General features: G+C 36.7%; 1 protein-coding gene across 3 annotated transcripts in view; it reads left to right on the plus strand.

Moving 5' to 3' along the window:
- Positions 1 to 18864, plus strand: part of ITCH (itchy E3 ubiquitin protein ligase) — a 151890-nt gene that overhangs the window by 37350 nt on the left and 95676 nt on the right. For all 3 annotated transcript variants that reach the window (XM_003411667.4, XM_064276000.1, XM_023550161.2), the window contains 3 exons: positions 1871 to 1995; positions 2890 to 3027; positions 12192 to 12237. In XM_003411667.4, the coding sequence (XP_003411715.1) occupies positions 1871 to 1995; positions 2890 to 3027; positions 12192 to 12237 (309 nt within the window). The remainder of the gene's footprint in view (positions 1 to 1870; positions 1996 to 2889; positions 3028 to 12191; positions 12238 to 18864) is intronic.

Genomic DNA, 18864 nt, shown 5'->3' on the forward strand with positions numbered 1-18864 from the left:
AGACCCATTTGCAGAATTACCATTCTTATGTTCCTCATCTGTACTTATTTCAACATTAATGTTTCTTAGGCTTTCTGTTTTTAGTTAGTGACCCGTTAGAGATTATGATTCTAAGTAATATATGTGTAAAAAAAAAAAAAAACTTCTTAAAAAAAGTAGATTTTATAAAGCTTACAGTCTTCATAATGGCCAGAGAGATTCAGCTAAATGTTAGACTGAGTGCTCATCTAATTTCCACCAACATCTGTCTGCTCACTAGATCTGTACTTTGAGGCTCTTAAGCTGTTAATGACATTAAACTCTCCCCATAGCCTCATATAGTAGTGTTATTGAGTCTGGATATTGGGGGAGCCCATAGCTCAAGCTCTTTTCGTGAATTTTTAAGTTGTAGCAGATTGGCCTGCAATTTTAACACAGTTTCTTCCATTGTTGAGTAGTAGGCTTTTCCAGACTGCTTCTCCAGATTCGAGCTGAACTAATTTAGATGAGACTTTCTTTGATGGCACACTCTGTGTATCCTCTCCGATATTAAAAGAACAGAAACAAAATTATCCCTTTATTTTGTCCTCATTATGAATCTCCAATTGACAAATGAGGAATGCTTTCTTATTATAGTATATATACTGTCTGCTCTTTTGAAGTAGCAGATGAGAATTTTGAAAAGATGAGAATGAGTGCATTGTACTAAAGAAAAGGCAGCATTAAGTTGAAAATATTTTAAACTTTGCTTGAACTACTTGTGACTGTTAAAATAGTGATGGGAATGTGGCAGAGGTAATAGGCATAGTTACTTAGGGAGGAAAGTGTTTCTTTGTCCCCCCAAATTTGAACACTTTTTAGAGAGAATGAGGTATGGAGAAATTTAAACATTTCAGGAATTTGTCTTTATAGTGTTTAACCGTGGAACTATGGTAGATTATCTAGTGGTCCTCTTTTTCTAATTGATGACTAAAATTGTATATTTATTACAAATTGAAACTCTGCAAAGTTTGATTCTTTATTGGAATTTAGGAAGGTATGAGTGAGTCTATATTTGTTTGACAGATTGTTCTGGACACTTTGCTTCTAGCAATGTGAAACTGTATACCTAACGTAATCCTCAAATCATCATGTAGTTGACCGAGAAATTTTTTAATACAAATTTTAATGACAGGACTTTGTTGAAATTATAGTTCTGCCACTTATTGACCTTGTGACATTGGGCAGTTTGCTTAACCTCTGTAAATATCAGAGGTTCTGATAATCAAAGGTTCTGAAGCGTGTGGCTGCTAACAAAAAGATTAGCAGTTCGAGTCCACCAGCCGCTCTTTGGAAACCCTATGGGGCAGTTCTACTCTGTCCCATAGGGTCGCTGAGTCTGAATTGACTTGATGGCAACAGATTCAGCCTTTTTGATCTGTGCATCAGAATTTGCTTAACCAATACATTATTGATTTTATATTTAAAATGCTGAAGATGGTGATAATTCCCATCTCATAGGGTTGCTGTGGAGAGTAAATTGAAAGAACCTCAAGATCAGTAATATTGTATATAAAATAAGCGTTTAATTTGTAAATTCACACTTGTTTACCGCTAAAGTAAAATGAGCTCTCGAACAGTTTGTAGCACAGTAAGCAGTGTTACTCTTACTGATGATACACACGTGAAGCTGCCCTGGTAGTTCAGCCACAAGTGCACATGGCCATGTACGTACAGGTGTGAGAAATTCAGGCATGGTTTTCATAAGATTACAGAATTGAGGCCAGTCTTGGTTGTATAGTAAACTATAAAGTATGCAGTGAGAAGATCTTAGATATTAAAACATAACTAATTTAGGATCTAACTGTGGTATTTAATGAAAATAATATTTTTTTCCCTTTTTCACTTTTAGTATCGTCACCCCTGTGAGTAAATTACATTTTCGTGTGTGGAGCCACCAGACTCTGAAATCTGATGTTTTGTTGGGAACTGCTGCATTAGATATTTATGAAACATTAAAGTCAAACAATATGAAACGTATGTATGTAAAAATAATAGAAATTGCACTCAACTGTTTGTTTTTCTGAAAGGGATTCGTATGCCAAACATGCAGAATGACTCATGTTTACTGTTTGTTTTCACGTTCACTTGGTTATAGGATTAACAGGGAGAAGAATGTTAATAACCTTGATTTGGCCATTCATTTTGGATCTCATATTTCAATAAATATTGATTATTACTTATCTAGTAAATAGATATTTGTTAAAGTAATACTGAATTATGGAAAAATTTGAAAATACAGAGCAAAGATGAAGGAAAAAATGTAATTTCACTTCAGAGACCAAAAAATTGTTAATATTTTAACAGATTTCCTTTTCAAATGCTTACTTTTTAAATTTTCTCATTTTAGGTGGTTGTGGTCTTATTTAAATATGTGCATGTGTGTGCGTAATGTAGTAATTTTAAAACTTTACTTATTTTACTTAATATATCATGATTTTAAAACATAGGTATTTTTCTGCTCCTCGACTATCTAACACATCTAAGAATTTTCTCTGTTTCGACTTAAGAGATCTTATCCATTTTTGTGTTAAATGTTTTGACTCAATATAATTTATTTAGGCATATATTGCTAAATAATCTTGATTGTTGTCCTGGCTCATTTTATACTGTAGTCTTACAAGAATAGAATGAATATAGTAAAATGATTAAGATATTCAGTATTTTATATTCTGGGTATTAAACATTAGCAAATTTTGTTCTGTTTTTAGAATCTGGTGTTTCGGTGTTAAGGCCTCAAATCTTGGGTGAAGTATGTTAAAACAATTTGTGTGCATACATATACATTTTTGTGGCATTAGGTTTTTAACAGTTAAAATGACTTAAAGAAAAAAGTATTGACCTTTTTCCTATAATTTTATTCTCTTCCAGTTGAAGAAGTGGTTGTGACTTTGCAGCTTGTAGGTGACAAAGAGCCCACAGAGACAATAGGAGACTTGTCAGTGTGTCTTGATGGGCTGCAGTTAGAGTCTGAAGTTGTTACTAATGGTGAAACTACGTGCTCAGAAAGTAAGTAATTTTTTATAAAGGGTCTTTAATGATTTTTCTTACATAAAATAGCCACTGCTCTTTGTCAGTTATTGCTATTCTTTTTTTAATTAAAGTAATTTTATTTCCTTTTTCTTTTAAACAGTGACTTTGATTAAACATTTTCATTTTAGTGTTTTTTCTATGAATAATAAACGTTTGTATTTTTCTGTAAGTTAAAAAGTTAGCAGAGTAAGAGTTGAATTGCAGTTGCCCTAGTGAATAATGAACTGATTTATAAAGTGTTTTTTCTCTAGGCCAGCCAGTGGCAATTATTATGGCATATATGATTCCATACACCCTCCTGTACCAATGGCGGACACAGCTTATTAGTCTGTAGCACTGTCTGGTCGAGTTTAAATCTGATGACAAATCCTTCTTAGTATACTCTACCAGATAGCCATTTGTTGTTGTCATTCCATGTCTGTAGGCTACACTTACAGAGTTGTCTTTTGTGTTGTTGTAAGTGGTATTAATGACAAAACCAATTCATTACAAGTAATCTGTGTGTTAAGGAGCCCTAGTGACACAAACAGTTAAGTGCTTGGTTGCTAACCTAAAGGTTGGCGGTTCGAATCCTCCCAGTGGCTCTGTGGGAGCAAAACGTGTCAACCTGCTTCCGTAAAGATTTACAGCCTGTGCTCACAATCATTAGCCATTAGAGAAATGCAGATCAAAACTACAGTGAGATTCCAGTTACTCCAACAAGGCTGGCATTAATCTAAAAAACACAAAATAATAAATGTTGGAGAGGTTGTGGAGAGACTGGAACACTTTCACATTGCTGGTGGGAATGTAAAATGGTACAACCACTTTGGAAATCGATTTGGTGCTTCCTTGAAAAGCTAGACATAGAACTACCATACCATCCAGCAATCCCACTCCTTGGACTATATCCTAGAGAAATAAGAGCCTTTACATGAACAGATACATGCACACCCATGTTTGTTGCAGCACTGTTTACAATAGCAAAAAGATGGAAGCAACCAAGGTGTCCATCAACGGATGAATGGATAAATAAATTATGGTATATTCACACAATGGGATATTACACATCGATGAAGAACAGTGATGAATCTGTGAAACATTTCATAACATGGGGGAATCTGGAAGGCATTATGCTGAGTGAAATCAGTCAGTTGCAAAAGGACAAATATTGTATAAGACCACTATTATAAGAACTCAAGAAACAGTTTAAACAGAAGAAAACATTCTTTAATGGTTACGAGATGGGGGAGGGAGGGAGGAAGTGGGAGGGGTATTCACTAATTAGTAGATAGGAATTATTTTAGGTGAAGGGAAAGACAACTCACAATATAGGCGAGGTCAGCATAAATGGACTTAACCAAAAGCAGAGCAATTTCCTGAATAAACTGAATGCTTCGAAGGCCAGTGTAGCAGGGGCGGAGGTTTGGGGACCATGGTTTCAGGGGACATCTAAGTCAATTGGCATAATAAAATCTATTAAGAAAACATTCAGCATCCCACTTTGGAGAGTGGTATCTGGGGTCTTAAATGCTAGCAAGCGGCCACCTAAGATGCATCAATTGGTCTCAACCCACCTGGACCAAAGAATGAAGAACACCAAAGACACAAGGTAATTATGAGCTCGAGAGACAGAAGGGGCCACATAAACCAGAGACTACATCAGTCTGAGACCAGAAGAACTAGATGGTGCCCAGCTACAACTGATGACTGCCTGACAGGGAACACAACAGAGAACCCCTGAGGGAGCAGGAGAGCAGTGGGATGCAGATCCCAAATTCTTGTAAAAAGGCCAGACCTAATGGTCTGAGACTAGAAGGACCCTGGAGGTCATGGCCCCCAGACCTTCTGTTAGCCCAAGACAGGATCCATTCCCAAAGCCAACTCTTCAGACGTGGATTGGACTGGACAATGGGATAGAAAATGATACTGGTGAAGAATGAGCTTCTTTTTTTTTTTTTTTTCCATTTGAAAGGACCAGTGGGTTCCAATTTTTATTGCTCATCACAGTCTCCTAGAGAACTTTAAAATATGCCAATGCCCAGGCATGCCCTCTGATTACATCAGAATATATGGGAGTAAAGCCAAAGCAGTATTTTTTAAATGTCTTCAGGTAGTACCCACGTGCAGCCAAGTACTGGGAAAGGATCATTGTTTTTTAGCTTAGTAAAGCCCCTGTTCCTTATTATTATTATTTTTTTAAATAATTTTTTTTCTTAATAGATTTTATTTATTTATTTTTAATTAACTTTTATTGAGCTTCAAGTGAACGTTTACAAATCAAGTCAGACTGTCACATATAAGTTTATATACACCTTACTCCGTTCTCCCACTTGCTCTCCCCCTAATGAGTCAGCCCTTCCAGTCTCTCCTTTCGTGACAATTTTGCCAGCTTCCAACTCTCTCTATCCTCCCATCCCCCCTCCAGACAGGAGATGCCAACACAGTCTCAAGTATCCACCTGATATCATTAGCTCACTCTTCATCAGCATCTCTCTCCTACCCACTGTCCAGTCCCTTTCATGACTGCTGAGTTGTCTTCGGGAATGGTTCCCGTCCTGTGCCAACAGAAGGTTTGGGGACCATGACCGCCGGGATTCCTCTAGTCTCAGTCAGACCATTAAGTATGGTCTTTTTGTGAGAATTTGGGGTCTGCATCCCACTGATCTCTTGCTCCCTCAGGGGTTCTCTGATGTGCTCCCTGTCAGGGCAGTCATCGATTGTGGCTGGGTACCAACTAGTTCTTTTGGTCTCAGGATGATGTAAGTCTCTAGTTCACGTGGCCCTTTCTGTCTCTTGGGCTCTTAGTTATCGTGTGACCTTAGTGTTCTTCATTCTCCTTTGATCCAGGTGGGTTGAGACCAATTGATGCATCTTAGATTTTAAAATAATTTTTATTGAGCTTTAAGTGAACGTTTACAAATCAAGTCAGTCTGTCACATATAAGCTTATTTACACCTTACTCCATACTCCCACCTACTGTCCCCCTAATGAGTCAGCCCTTCCAGTCTATCCTTTTGTGAGAATTTTGCCAGTTTCTAACCCTCTTTGCCCTCCTGTCTCCCCTCCAGACAGGAGATGCCAGCATAGTCTCAAGTGTCCATCTGATACAAGTAGCTCACTCTTCATCAGCATCTCTCTCCAACCCATTGTCCAATCCCTTCCATGTCTTCGGGAATGGTTCCTGTCCTGGGCCAACAGAACGTTTGGGGACCATGACCGCTGGGATTCCTCTAGTCTCAGTCAGACCATTAAGTGAAGAATGCGCTTCTTGGATCAAGTAGACACATGAGACTATGTGTGCAGCTCCTGTCTGGAGAGCAGATGTGAAGGCCTAGGGGGACAGAAGTTGGCTGAATGGACACGGAAACACAGTGGAGAGAAGGAGTGTGCTGTCTCATTAAGGGGGGAGAGAGCAACTAGAAGTATATAAAAAAAACCAAACTGCCGTAGGGTCGATTCCAACTCGATAGCGACCCTATAGGACAGAACAGAACTGCCTGATAGAGTTTCCAAGGAGCGCCTGGTGGATTCAAACTGCCAGCCTCTTGGCTAGCAGCCACGGCACTTAACCACTTCGCTACCAGGGTTTCCAGGAGTATATAGCAAGAGAGACTGAAATTGATTTGTAAACTTTCACTTAAAGAACAATAAAAATTGAAAAAAAAAAAGATTTGCAGCCTAGGGAACCCCATGGGGACGTTCTGCTCTGTCACTTAGGGTTGCTATGAGTCGAAAATCAACTCAATGGCACCCAGCAATAGCAAATAGTGTGCTAGTATATCTTACAACATATGATTTAATTTGCTGGTGCTTTGTTAAAAAGGAGCCCGGGTGACACAAACAATTAAGCACTTGGCTGCTGACCTAAAGGTCAATTCAAACCTACCCAGTGGCTCTGAGGGAGAAAGATCTGGAGATCTGCTTTTGTAAGGATTACAGCCAAGAAAAACTCTGTAGGGTAGTTCTGCTCTATCATGTGAAGTTGCTGTAAGTTGGAATCAGCTCGACGGCACCCAGCAGTAACAACAAAAAGACAGTGCTTTATTAAAGGAGAGTAAACGTGAACTATGATTAAAAGTTTCTAGTAGCCCCGAGTTAGGTGTCATGCTTAATAAAACATTCTCTTGTTGAATTCCCTTCAGATATTTCCATCATATACTAATGTACTAAATGTATTTTCACTTAAAACATAGATTTTAGAGGCCCTGAGACAAAGATAGGGTGGATTGTTTCCTTGATCAGTCTGACAAAGGCTTTTTTGTTTACTTAGAAACTGCGTCATGAAATGTTTTATAATTGTCAGGTGCTGTTTTATTCTTCCATCCTACCTTGATGGAAGACTTCCTACTTCCTTTTTAACTCGGGACTTTTTTAATAGAAAGTCCTTCAAGATAGTCCTGATGTGTTTTACAATTTGTTCTTTAGGATTAGTGAGAATGAAGAGAAATTTCTGAAATGATCACACCACTTCAGAGTTGATACTTTTAATTGACTACGGTTCACAGGATCTCTGTAATAGCTACATTCTTTTAAAAATGGGAGATCTGGCAGTTAAAATACAAGTTAAATTACATTGCCCAACTTCCCTGAGCCTCAGTATTATAGATTCCTACGTTTTTTCCTCTTAGAAGCTAAAATTATTACTAGCCAAAATATTTAATAATTAACAAAAGTAAATATTTCAGAGTAGGATCTAAACTACACATATACTTAAGACTTTACTGTTTATTTCCTGCAGAACTGGACATTTCTGTGTTACGAGTTGTTCCCTAAAGTAGGAAAATAATTGGCAATGATAATTTAACCTGAATTTTAAGCAGAGAAAGGTTTGAACTGAGAAATTACGGCGGATTTTAGAGTTGAAGTTGCCAGATACAATAGCTGCCATTTGTTGAGTACCTAGCACGTGCCAGGTACTTTGCTTGGTTTTATCACACACGTCCTCGTTTAACCATCACAACATTGTAGGGCATTTCTTGCATTTTGCAGACACGGAAAGTAAGGCTCCAAGAGTTTTTAAATAGTAAGTCCATCGTCACATGGACTAATGTGATATAGAGCCAAGATTCAAACCACAGATACTTGTTAATGTTGCCTTCTCTTTCCAATACACAGTTGGTTTCACACTTAACCCAGGAACTATAAATCAGATCATTACTTGTTGTAAGCAAACAAACAAAACTTTCTGCAGGCCACAGGCATTTTTGTTTGGAGCTGCGCTGAATTTTTCTGTGATTGGTTTGATTTCTGTAAGTTTAAGCTAGAAACAAGCATTTCAGTTTAGCATTAAAATCGAATTTTCAGCAACCTTGGCATTGTCCAATTGGATGAGAACTAGGGTAAAAAATCACCTTTGTGTTATACAAGTGTTTTTCTAATTTTAGATTAACTTTTTGAGATTTTTTTTTTTTTCCCTGAGCATATTCAGTCAGACGTTTTTGTGGAAGAACACATAGGATGATTCTTAAATCTGTCCTTGTAGACTTTAATTCAGTTAATTTTAAAATAATACTTATAAAAAGAAATCACTGTCTGAATTTTGGCGTGAAAAGTCACCAGATAGTAGCTTGCTATATATGTAGATATGGAGCCCTCGTGGTGCAGTGGTTAAGAGCTACGGATGTTATCCAAATGGTCAGCAGTTTGACTCCACCAGCTGCGGGTCTACTCTGTCCTATAGAGTCTGTGTGAGTCAGAGTCGACTTGATGGCAAAGAGTTTGGTTTATATATTTAGATATACTGTGAAGATGGGATTTTTCTAATGAGACAACATTATCTTTTTTTTTTTTTTGAGTTGCTTAAGAAAAAAAATTATTGTGGTAAAATACATATAATAAAAAACTAGCCATTTCAACCATTTTTAAGTGTACAGTTAATTTGGTGACATTTATTATATTCACCATGTTGTGCAATTGTTACCACTATTTATTTTGGAAGTTTTTCATCACCCCTAACAGAAACTTGTTATCCCTTCAACAGTAACTCCCATTTGTCCCTCACTCATCCCCTAGTAACCACTAATCAACTTTTGTTTCTGTGTATTTGCCTATTCTACATATTTCGTGTGAGATCATATAATATTTGTCCTTTTGTGTCTGACTTATTTCACTCAATGTAATGTTTTTAAGGTTCATCCATGTCATAGCATAGTTTTTTGTATTGATTATGTTTGGATTTTTTGGTTTTTAACTATTCTAAGGTTGGAAGCATAGCATAGGATTAGACCCAAGTAATTTATGCTGTAAATTTCAGCTATGACATCACTCTGTATTGAAGTGAAGTAAAAGATTGAGCAAAAATGTCCCTTGTTCAGACCTTGCTAATCAGGTATAGTTTTTGAGAAACAATAATGACTAATATCTGCCCAGCACTTATGTGTGCTGGGTACTGTTCTAAATGTTTAATCCTGACAACTACTCTGAGAGGTAGGTGCCATTATCATGCCATTCTGTACATGTGTAAAAAGACACAGGGAAGTCCAGGTTACTTTTTCTAAGGTTGCTAAGCTAGTTAATATATGAAGCTAGGATGCAAAGCTAGTTAATATATGAAGCTATGACACAAATCCAGGCATTCTGGCCTCAGAGCCCGTGTGGTTAAATAATATGCCTCACTGTAGTAAATGAGAAAGTTTAGAAGTAGCAGTTACGAATAGATTTAAATGGATTATTCAAAATGATTATCTTAATTTTTGAGAGAAGAAAAGTGGGATACTAATTGACTGATGTAGTAACATATACTGGATATTTCGGTTTAGTTTTCTGACTTCATTTACATCCCAGTCATTTTAGGGGAATATATTTCCTATAAAAAGAATGCTTATAAAACTGAAGTTTCCCCCTTTACAGCCATTTTTTATTTCAGTGTGTGGTGTACTTTACATATTATAAAATTTGTCCATTTCAAGTATGCAGTTGAGTGACTTCTAGTAACTTTACCGAGGTAAATCAGTGAATCACTTTTAGAATTTTTTTCATCCCCCCAGTAGGATCCCTTGTACCCATTTACAGGAAACCCTGTTCGTACCTCCAGCCCTGAAGAATCACTAATCTACTTCCTATAAATTTTTCTTTTCTGGATATTTCATATGAATGGTCATTTCATATAGTATGTGGTCTTTTGTGTTTGGCTGCTTTCACTCAGCATAATGTTTTTGAGGTTCATCCATGTTGTAGCATGTATATTCGTTTTTATTACTGAATAGTTTTTCATTGTATGAACATACCACATTTTGTCTATCCGTTCATCTGAACCATTTTTTAAATGTAGTGTTTCTAGAATGGATCAAATACTTGTAGCTTTGCTTAGTATGGTATAGTGTAGGGGTGACTCAGCATCATTTTTATGAATTAATCTGTTGTTTATATTGTGCTGTAATAATGTGATACTTTCACTCTTTGAAACCGTGACTATATTCAAAGGCTTTTGTTCTTTTAGTAAATGGAGCTAGACTCTTGAGTTCTTTTATTTCAGTTTTTCCTTCCCTTTATCTACTGTTTTTGCTGCTGTAATTGTCCCTGCCTCTAGCTGCTTTCCTCTAACACTTTTATTATAAATAGACCCTGATTGAGTTCTAAGGATATTTCCCATGAGTAAAATTGAATAAAGTTTGAATAAAGTGTGAATGTTTTGGCCTTTGGTTTGGTTACTTTGAAACCCATTTGTGCCTTTCCTGTTGCCTAAGCTATTTTCCAGGTCTTTGCATAAGAGAGGTGTTACTGATATTTCTGTTTTCAGAGTCTGTTTTATTGATTTATCACTCTGCTGGCTCTCAGCACTTTCTTAGGTATTTGAAATACAAAAGATGGCTAAAGTACTTGGTTTGAAAAGGCAGAAGTGGAGCATGACTAATATATCTTGACTGACATTTCTTAAACCTAATGATAAACATTTGCCCAGAATTTTGATAAAACTTTTCTAATTTCAACAATATGAACATTCATCACATTTTCTTTTTTCAGTGTTTCTTTGGGATTTTAACTAAATTAAACAGTTAGCCCTCTGTATCTGGGAGTTCTGCATCCGTGGATTCAGCTAGCTGCAGATTGAAAATACATGGGGAAAAAAAAAATTCCAAAAAGCAAAACTTGAATTTGCCACGCACCGAGCACTAGTCTGAATCCATGTGAATGAAGTGATGTGTAGGCTTACACTGCTGTAGCCCCTCGCCATTGCACAGATCTGCAGTCTCTCTTCAACAGTTGTTGCTTGAGCATTGTTCACCTTGTGTTCATTTGCTGGCTACTTGTGTGTACCCTTTGTTACTGTGAAAAATGGCTTCTTAGAAGCAATTAAACCCGGACAGTATGGCCCCTTGACACCATTTTAGCTCAGTACTGAAGTCATTCCTGAGGTTCACCCTGTATCCAAAAATTAGGCATGTCCATAAAACATAACGAGACTAAAGGGGCACACCAGCCCAGGGGCAAGGACTAGATGGCAGGAGGAGACAGGAAAGCTGGTAATAGGGAAACCAAGGTCCAGAAGGGAGAGTGTTGACATGTCCTGGGGTTGTTAACCAATGTCATAAAACAATTATGTATACCAACTGTTTAATGAGTAAACCTTCATCTAAAAGTACAGTTAAAAAAAAAAACAAGTCTTTTAAAGGCAAGTAAGTGGTCAAAGCAACCCCTCAGAGGCTAAGTAGAGAGCAGGAGGAAGGTGCTTAAGGCTAGGAAGGGGTGGCTGGCTAGGTGTGTAAAGCGCTACAGTCTCAAGAACTTAAAGATCCCAGGCAGCATCAGTGTTCCCAGAAAAAAAAAAGAAGAGCTCAAGAAACTCCTAGAAGAGAAAAGCCACCTTCCAGAGTAAGTCTTCGGTTGTGGAAAAACAACTATTTACATAGCATGTACATTGTATTAGGTATTACAAATAATCTAGGGATGTTTTAACATATATGGGAGGATTTGTGTAGGTTATATGCAAATACTATGGCATTTTATATAAGGGACTTGAGCATCCTTGGATCTTCGTATCCGAGAGGGGTCCTGAAACCAATTCCCCGTTGGATACTGAGGGACAATTGTAATATGTTCTTTACTAGAAAGATTTAATAAAAAGGCTTTGCTTACATGGTATGTTTAGAGGAAAAAAAAAAGATTGAAAATTCCTCTCTTGAAACTCACTTTCTGTTTAAATTTCATTGACGTTAAAGGTACTTCACAGAACGATGACGGCTCCAGGCCCAAGGATGAAACAAGGTAAGGTTTTATTGTGATTGCTTACTGTAGAATGCAGAAAGAGACAAAGGAAAATGAATAAAGAGAAATCTTAGTTTGAATTTCAGTTCAGATTGATGTAAGAATAAATGAATGTCAAAAAGAATTGAGGGCTCAAGGTAAGAAGGGAAATATTTTTAAAAGATTTCGAGACTCTCAGCTATAGTGAATAGGCCAGGTATACGCAAATTGCTGATACTTCCTTCAGCATGTAGAAAGTAAAATCACTGGCACTACCTTCAGCTTGTAGGAAATGAATGTATATATTGGTGCCCTTTCCAAAAACAGGGTGTTCCGAATCTCAGGGCAATCACTAGGCTGTTAAGTTTCTTTTCTAGAAAAGCTGGAATATGAGCTTTGCATATGTGTGAAGGCCAACATTAACTGTGTTATCTTCTCAGCCTTCATTAGAAGGGGTATAGATTTGTACCAGCTGTCTGCTCTTAGCATAGGTTTAGCTCTTTCATGTGGCTACCTGTTTCGGTTTGTGTTGACCAACTTATCAAACTTTTAAGTGTTTGTTATCCTGGAAACTGTCATAATAGATGAAATTAGAAAAGGAGATGATCTTAAGTTTGAAAACAGTAAGTGAAGTGCAGTGGTTATCAAATTCCATTGGAGTCTTTGGTTTTCCTAAACCAGGTAAACAGTGGGTAGGAAGAAAAAGATGAACCAAAAGAAGCAGTAGTCAGAGGGGAGAAGAACCAGAAAAGCAATGTCAAGAAGATAAGGGAAAGATATACAGAAAGATGCTGCAAAGTGGAATAGGTGAAACAGTAGAGCAAGATGTTGATGGTTGTTAAAGCTGAGTTGATAGGTATGTAGGAGTTGTTGCACTAGACTGTCTGCTTTTGTGATGTGTGGAAATTTTCATAACAAAAAGTTAAAAGACAGCTTATCTAGATCTTTAGGATAATCCAAGTTTCTAGAGCTATTCTGTCTTATCTAAGAGAGACCTACCTTCACAGAGTCACTCTTAGAGTGATGAAGAACCATCTCCTATACTAATCTTGCAAGAAGAATATTAAGGAGTAGTAACTTTTTTTATACAGAATAACTACTTTTATTTCTCACTGTGATTAAAAAGCAGAAAAGATTTTTAAAATTATGTAAATATCTCTAGACTGAAAGACAACTTTTTGTGACTCTTTTTAATATTATAATAAAAATTTTCTTAAATTCTTGAAATTTTTCCCATGAAATACTTTAATATTTCAGATTGCTTTGAGCCATTAACTCCCCAGCAGTTCTGCTCTGTGCTGTAGGGTCCCTATGAGTTGGAATCGACTCCAGGGCAGTGGGTTTGGTTTGCGGGTTTTTTTTTTTTTTTTGGGTAATAAACCCATATCTTTGCATTGATAAGTGGGAATGTGATAGAATTTTATATGGTTCTGTTATGCACTGTTTTGTTGTTTGTTTGTTGCAAATTTCATTCTTAAAACAATTTTGTGAAACCCCTTGGACTTTGGACATACTATAAATGTCTTAGAAAGGCTGTAGTAGAGCCCCAGCCTCATGCCATTTACTTAATCAATGTTTTACATTTCTCAATTGAATTACTGTTGTAAATAATCTGAGTAACAGTGCCTTTCAAGTTTCTGAGACTGCCGGACAAATCTTTGAGCATTTTTTTGTGTTTAGCGTGAATTCTTCTGCATTAGGTTTTGTTCCAGAGATGATGTTTGAAAAGGATTTTGTAAACTGTCAAATGCTTTGTAAATGTTAAACCAAAAACCAAACCCCTTGCTGTTAAGTCAATTCCTACTCATAGTTACCCTATAGGACAGAGTAGAACTGCCCTATAGAGTTTCCATGGAGCGCCTGGTGGATTTGAACTGCACACCTTTTGGTTAGCAGCCATAGCTCTTAGCCACTATACCACCAGGGTTTCTGTGTGTCACTACACAATAATCCATGACCATAACCGCCTGTTCCCCTTCACTTTGACTGGCAGATTTTACAACACTATAAGGCAATATTATAAGGGAGGGTGACATTTATTCAGTGAAAAAGGGCATTCTGTGCTCCCCATAGTTATTTAGGAAGTTTAGGTACTAAATATCCTTAAGTTGTTTTCCCTTTTTGTCTAATTTAAGCAGTATCTGTAGCATGAATCTATTCTTGTTGACCTGCTTTTCCCCTTAGCATGTCTGGATGTTTTATATTTCTTAGTGTTCTGTCATTTTTTTATGAAGTCCCAAAATAGTTGGTGCCTGGTATTCAAGATTTTGTTAGAAGGTGCCATCTTGACTATTATTCTTTGATCTGTATATTTCTTATGACCTTATTGTAGTACTAGCATTCTGTCTTGGTTCTCCAGGGATCTCTGTCCTATCCATAAATATATGAGCTTATAAGATCGGATGTATATGTATGATAGAAGTGGAGAGTTGTAAGGTTGTGAAGGGAAGGGACGAAGCAGTAGTAGTGCATAATTAGTAGCTAATTGCTTTTCAAGGGTGAGGGTGGTGATGCTCTTGTTGGCATTCTGTGTAGCGTATAGGTTTTCAAATTGATTTTCTAAATCCATTTCAGGTTTTACCTTTATAGAGCTGCTTATTAAAGAAACGAAAATAAACCACCAGTGGTATTTCAGTATGGGCATGCCTCTGAGAATAGAGTACATGAGAATCACCTGGAGGGCTTGTTAAACCACAGGTTTCTGGGCCTCATCCCCAGTTTCTATAGGTCTAAACTGGGGCCCAAGATTTGCATTTCTAACAAGTTTCCAGTTAATGCCACTACTGCTGGATCAGGGTCTACACTTTGAGAGCCACTGTGGTTAGAAACGCAGGTATTTCTCAGATTACAATAAACCATCTTGAGTAGTAATCTTTTTAGTTATGTAACAAAGTTTGTTTCTTTAAATGCAGAGCTTCACAATTTGCTGGAGACTTCATTCCATCTTAATCTCATATTCTTTGACTTAATAGCTAGTTTGCATCTGATATTTTTTGAAGTGTTTTTATGTTTATTATTACTGTGACACTTGTGAGAGCTGAAACTCTACAGGACTGCCTTGTTATTCCAAGTCTCACAAGTTTTCTGTCTTTGATGGGGTGCAGTCTTGCCGCTTTTCTATCACTTGTTTTAGCGGAAAATATTTGAATTTTCCCTCTGACAGGTTTTCACCTTACACAGGTTCCAGCTTTTGCAGGTTTTATTGTAAGAAATGTACATATAACAGAGTATAAAACAAAATGTACAAAGGCTTCATGGAAGAAGTAATATTTTACTTAAGACCTTCAAACATAATTATGAATCATATATGCATGTGTTGAGAAAATTGGTAGGAGGGAGGCACTTCTAGATGGAAGGTAGAAAAACAAAATCATAGAGGTGTTGAAGAACCAAGGTTGTGTTATAGGAAATCTTCAGTCAGTATTTGGCTGAAGACAGAGTAATTGGAAGGAAAAAAAACATCAATCAGTTAATATGTATTGCCTCTTATTATGTACTGGGCACTATGCTGAGCATGTTTCCTGTCATTTCAGTTAATCCTTAAACACTTACATGAGGTAGGTACTGCTGTCTCATTTTTACAGGTGATGAGAAAACAGGCTCAGAAAGGGAGAACTTGCCTGAGTTAATAGTGTAAGTGTCACAGTTGAACGGGGGAGCTGCCTTACCTCCAGAGCCTGGGCTCTTAACTATTGTGCTATACTGCCACCTAAAATTAGGTTGAAGTCATATAAGTAAGTGCTCAGCTCCAATAAATGTTGTTTTTAGTGTTCAGATAGGTTGGGGCTAGGTAGAGGTTTTAGCTTACAGGTGAAGGCTTTTATAGGCTTTTTTCTGTGGATGAATGTCTCTGAAAATATTTGAACAGGGGATTGATATGATCAGAGCTGCATAGGAAAATTATTTTATTTGACTGGCGTATAGTTTGGATTATATGATTATAAGTGAAGGTTGGAAGACCTGTGTGAGAAGTTGTTACTGTAATCTCCTTGAGAGATGATGAGAACCGGAACTGAAGCAAAACACATGAGGAAGAGTAGGCGTGGGATGGAAAATGGAGTTATTCTGGATTGCCTGCATTTAGTTGATAATGTGGTAGCAGATCATGGGAGTGAGACTCTGATTTGGGAATCGTTTTCAGAGATGATCTTCAAAATAATGGAGTCTGATATCCTAGGGAAAATCTGTGGAGAGGGAAAAGGAGGACCAAGAACTGACCATAGGGACCTATATTTAGTGAATGAGAGGAAAGGAACAAACCGAAGAACATGCTTATTAGAGGGGAAGGAGGAGATTAGAAAAGCAGTATCACAGATGTTAAGAGAATATGTTTGTAACAGATCAGTATTTGATACTTTCAGATGCTCAAAAGAGAATGAGGTCTTACGCTAATTAAGCCAGGGCAAACGGACTGTGTGGAAAAAGGAAAATCATATTAGAACCTCAGTTTGTCCCAAGATCAAAGTAGATTCCAGGTTAATTTTTAAACTGATTTTCCAAAAAAAAAAAAATGAAGCTATAAAACCTTTGGAAGATAACATAACTATTTAACTCATGTCTGAATAAATTAAATTGTATAGAAAATTAAAACTAACATATTTAAAGATACAGAATTGAAAGCAGATGACAAATATTTAACTATTATAAAATAGATTTGTATCTTCAGATTGTAAAGATTTCTTACAAATATTAAGGAAGAAAACTCTCTGTAAGGGAAAGATGTACAAAAGGTATGTACACAGTTTGTGGAAGAAGAAACTCAATGACCTGTAAATTTGTGAAATTGGCAGGACTTAAAAAGATTTAAGCACTTTATGGTGAAATGGGCATTTTATCTAGCTGAATGGGGAAGCAGATGGATTATGATCTTTTTCAAGTATGTTTTAACAATTTAGTAGGTAATATATAAGCCTTTAAAATATTTGCAGACTTTGACCGAACTATTCTGTTCTAGTAATCTATCTTGAAGAAAAGATATTAAAAAAAAAGAAAAGAATTAAATTATGGTATATATGAGTCGGAATTTATTCGGCAGCAACAGGTTTGTTTATATGATGAAATATTCTTCAGTCATTAAGAATGTTTTTTAATAATTTTGGGAAAATGACTAGCGTAATAAGTAAAAAGCAAAGAAACTGCCCAGGGTATGAAAGTTTTATGTGTTGTATGATCAGTTACAGCCAATGAAAAAGGACTGGCAAGAAATACTCCAATATCTTAATGGTAAATATCTTTAGGATGTGGGGTTGCAGGTGATTTTTATTTTCTTCCTTATTTCTAAAGTTTCCATATTTTCTAAAATGAGCATATATTTTATCATTAGAAGTTAACTTTTTCATGTTGAAAGTCTTTTTTGATTTAAAATGCACTAAATATGTAATTGCATAAATTTAAATACAAAAATATTACAATGAAGGAAAGGGGAGTGAAAACTAGCTTGAGCAGTTAGGATTGAGGAAGAATTTTAGGTTGAAGGGTTTGATGTGTGGACTAAGAGGGAGAATCCAGTAGTGGGAAAATGATGAAGACACAAAATGAGCTAAGTGATAGGGAAAAGTCCTATAGGATATAGGCTGGAATCAAGGATACAAGTGAATAAATTAGCCTTGAAGAAGTGGAGAGAGATGTTTTCAGAGATGGGAAACAAACAGATGAAGATGGTCAGTGGCATATAGAAATTTTGAGGTGGGGAAGAATAAAGTTGAAGAATAGTAGATAATTATAATCTTAGGAAAGAAGAGTCAGAGTTGTCTATAGATTGGAACTATTATTATTTGAGGAGATGGAAAAATTTGAAATGGACACTGTGGGAATGTGGCCAGGAGTGAATTAGAGATATAGAAAGTGATTGATTTCTAAGCAGTATGGATAGGCTAGTTGAAGATGTTGAATAATATGAGCTGTAGCCCATGTTGCCTCAGTCTCTGGATGTGATTAGGCATAGGAGATTGTGGGCTACCAGTATAAAAAGATACAGACTGAAGAAGCACAATTTAATTTTTTTTGTACCTCGTGCTGTATAATTTGTACAGGGTCTAGTAAAAGCTCTTTTTTTCTTCCAAATTATTTTTAATTTTATATTACTATTTTTAATACGAGTATACTGATCCATGAAGCCCTTGGTGTTACTAGATTGTCATAGTCATCTGTCATTTCTAATTCCTTAGCTCCCAGGAGATTTGAGCTGTGATTTCTTCTTTTTGACAGCAAAAAAAAAAAAGACTTTATCTTGTGAGTCATTGGAAATGAAAACCTCAGGCCTTTCCCTTTCTGGGCCCAGTGGAAAATCTTTCAGGACCTTTTATAGAACAATTTTACCACTTTAGTACAGTACTTATTTAGTTGGCCATTTTCCCCCTCTGATTTCTCAAATGAAGTATTCTTCAGCATTACTTGTTGGCCCCAGAGTCGGTAGTAGAGAATGTGAATAAAGGATTAGTTGTAGTAAAGAATTGAGGGGAGGGGCCAGTTGCGCAGGGGTGAAAGAATTAAAGGTGGCGGTAACCCTGGTGGCATAGTGGTTAAGAGCTACAGATGCTAACCAAAAGGTCAGCAGTTCGAATTCATGAGGCACTCCTTGCAAACCCTGTGGGGGTGTTCTCTGTCCTATAGGGTCACTGTGAGTTGGAATTGACCAGACCGTAGCAG

Source organism: Loxodonta africana, chromosome 24 (assembly GCF_030014295.1).
Source record: "Loxodonta africana isolate mLoxAfr1 chromosome 24, mLoxAfr1.hap2, whole genome shotgun sequence".
NCBI classification, from domain to species: domain Eukaryota; kingdom Metazoa; phylum Chordata; class Mammalia; order Proboscidea; family Elephantidae; genus Loxodonta; species Loxodonta africana.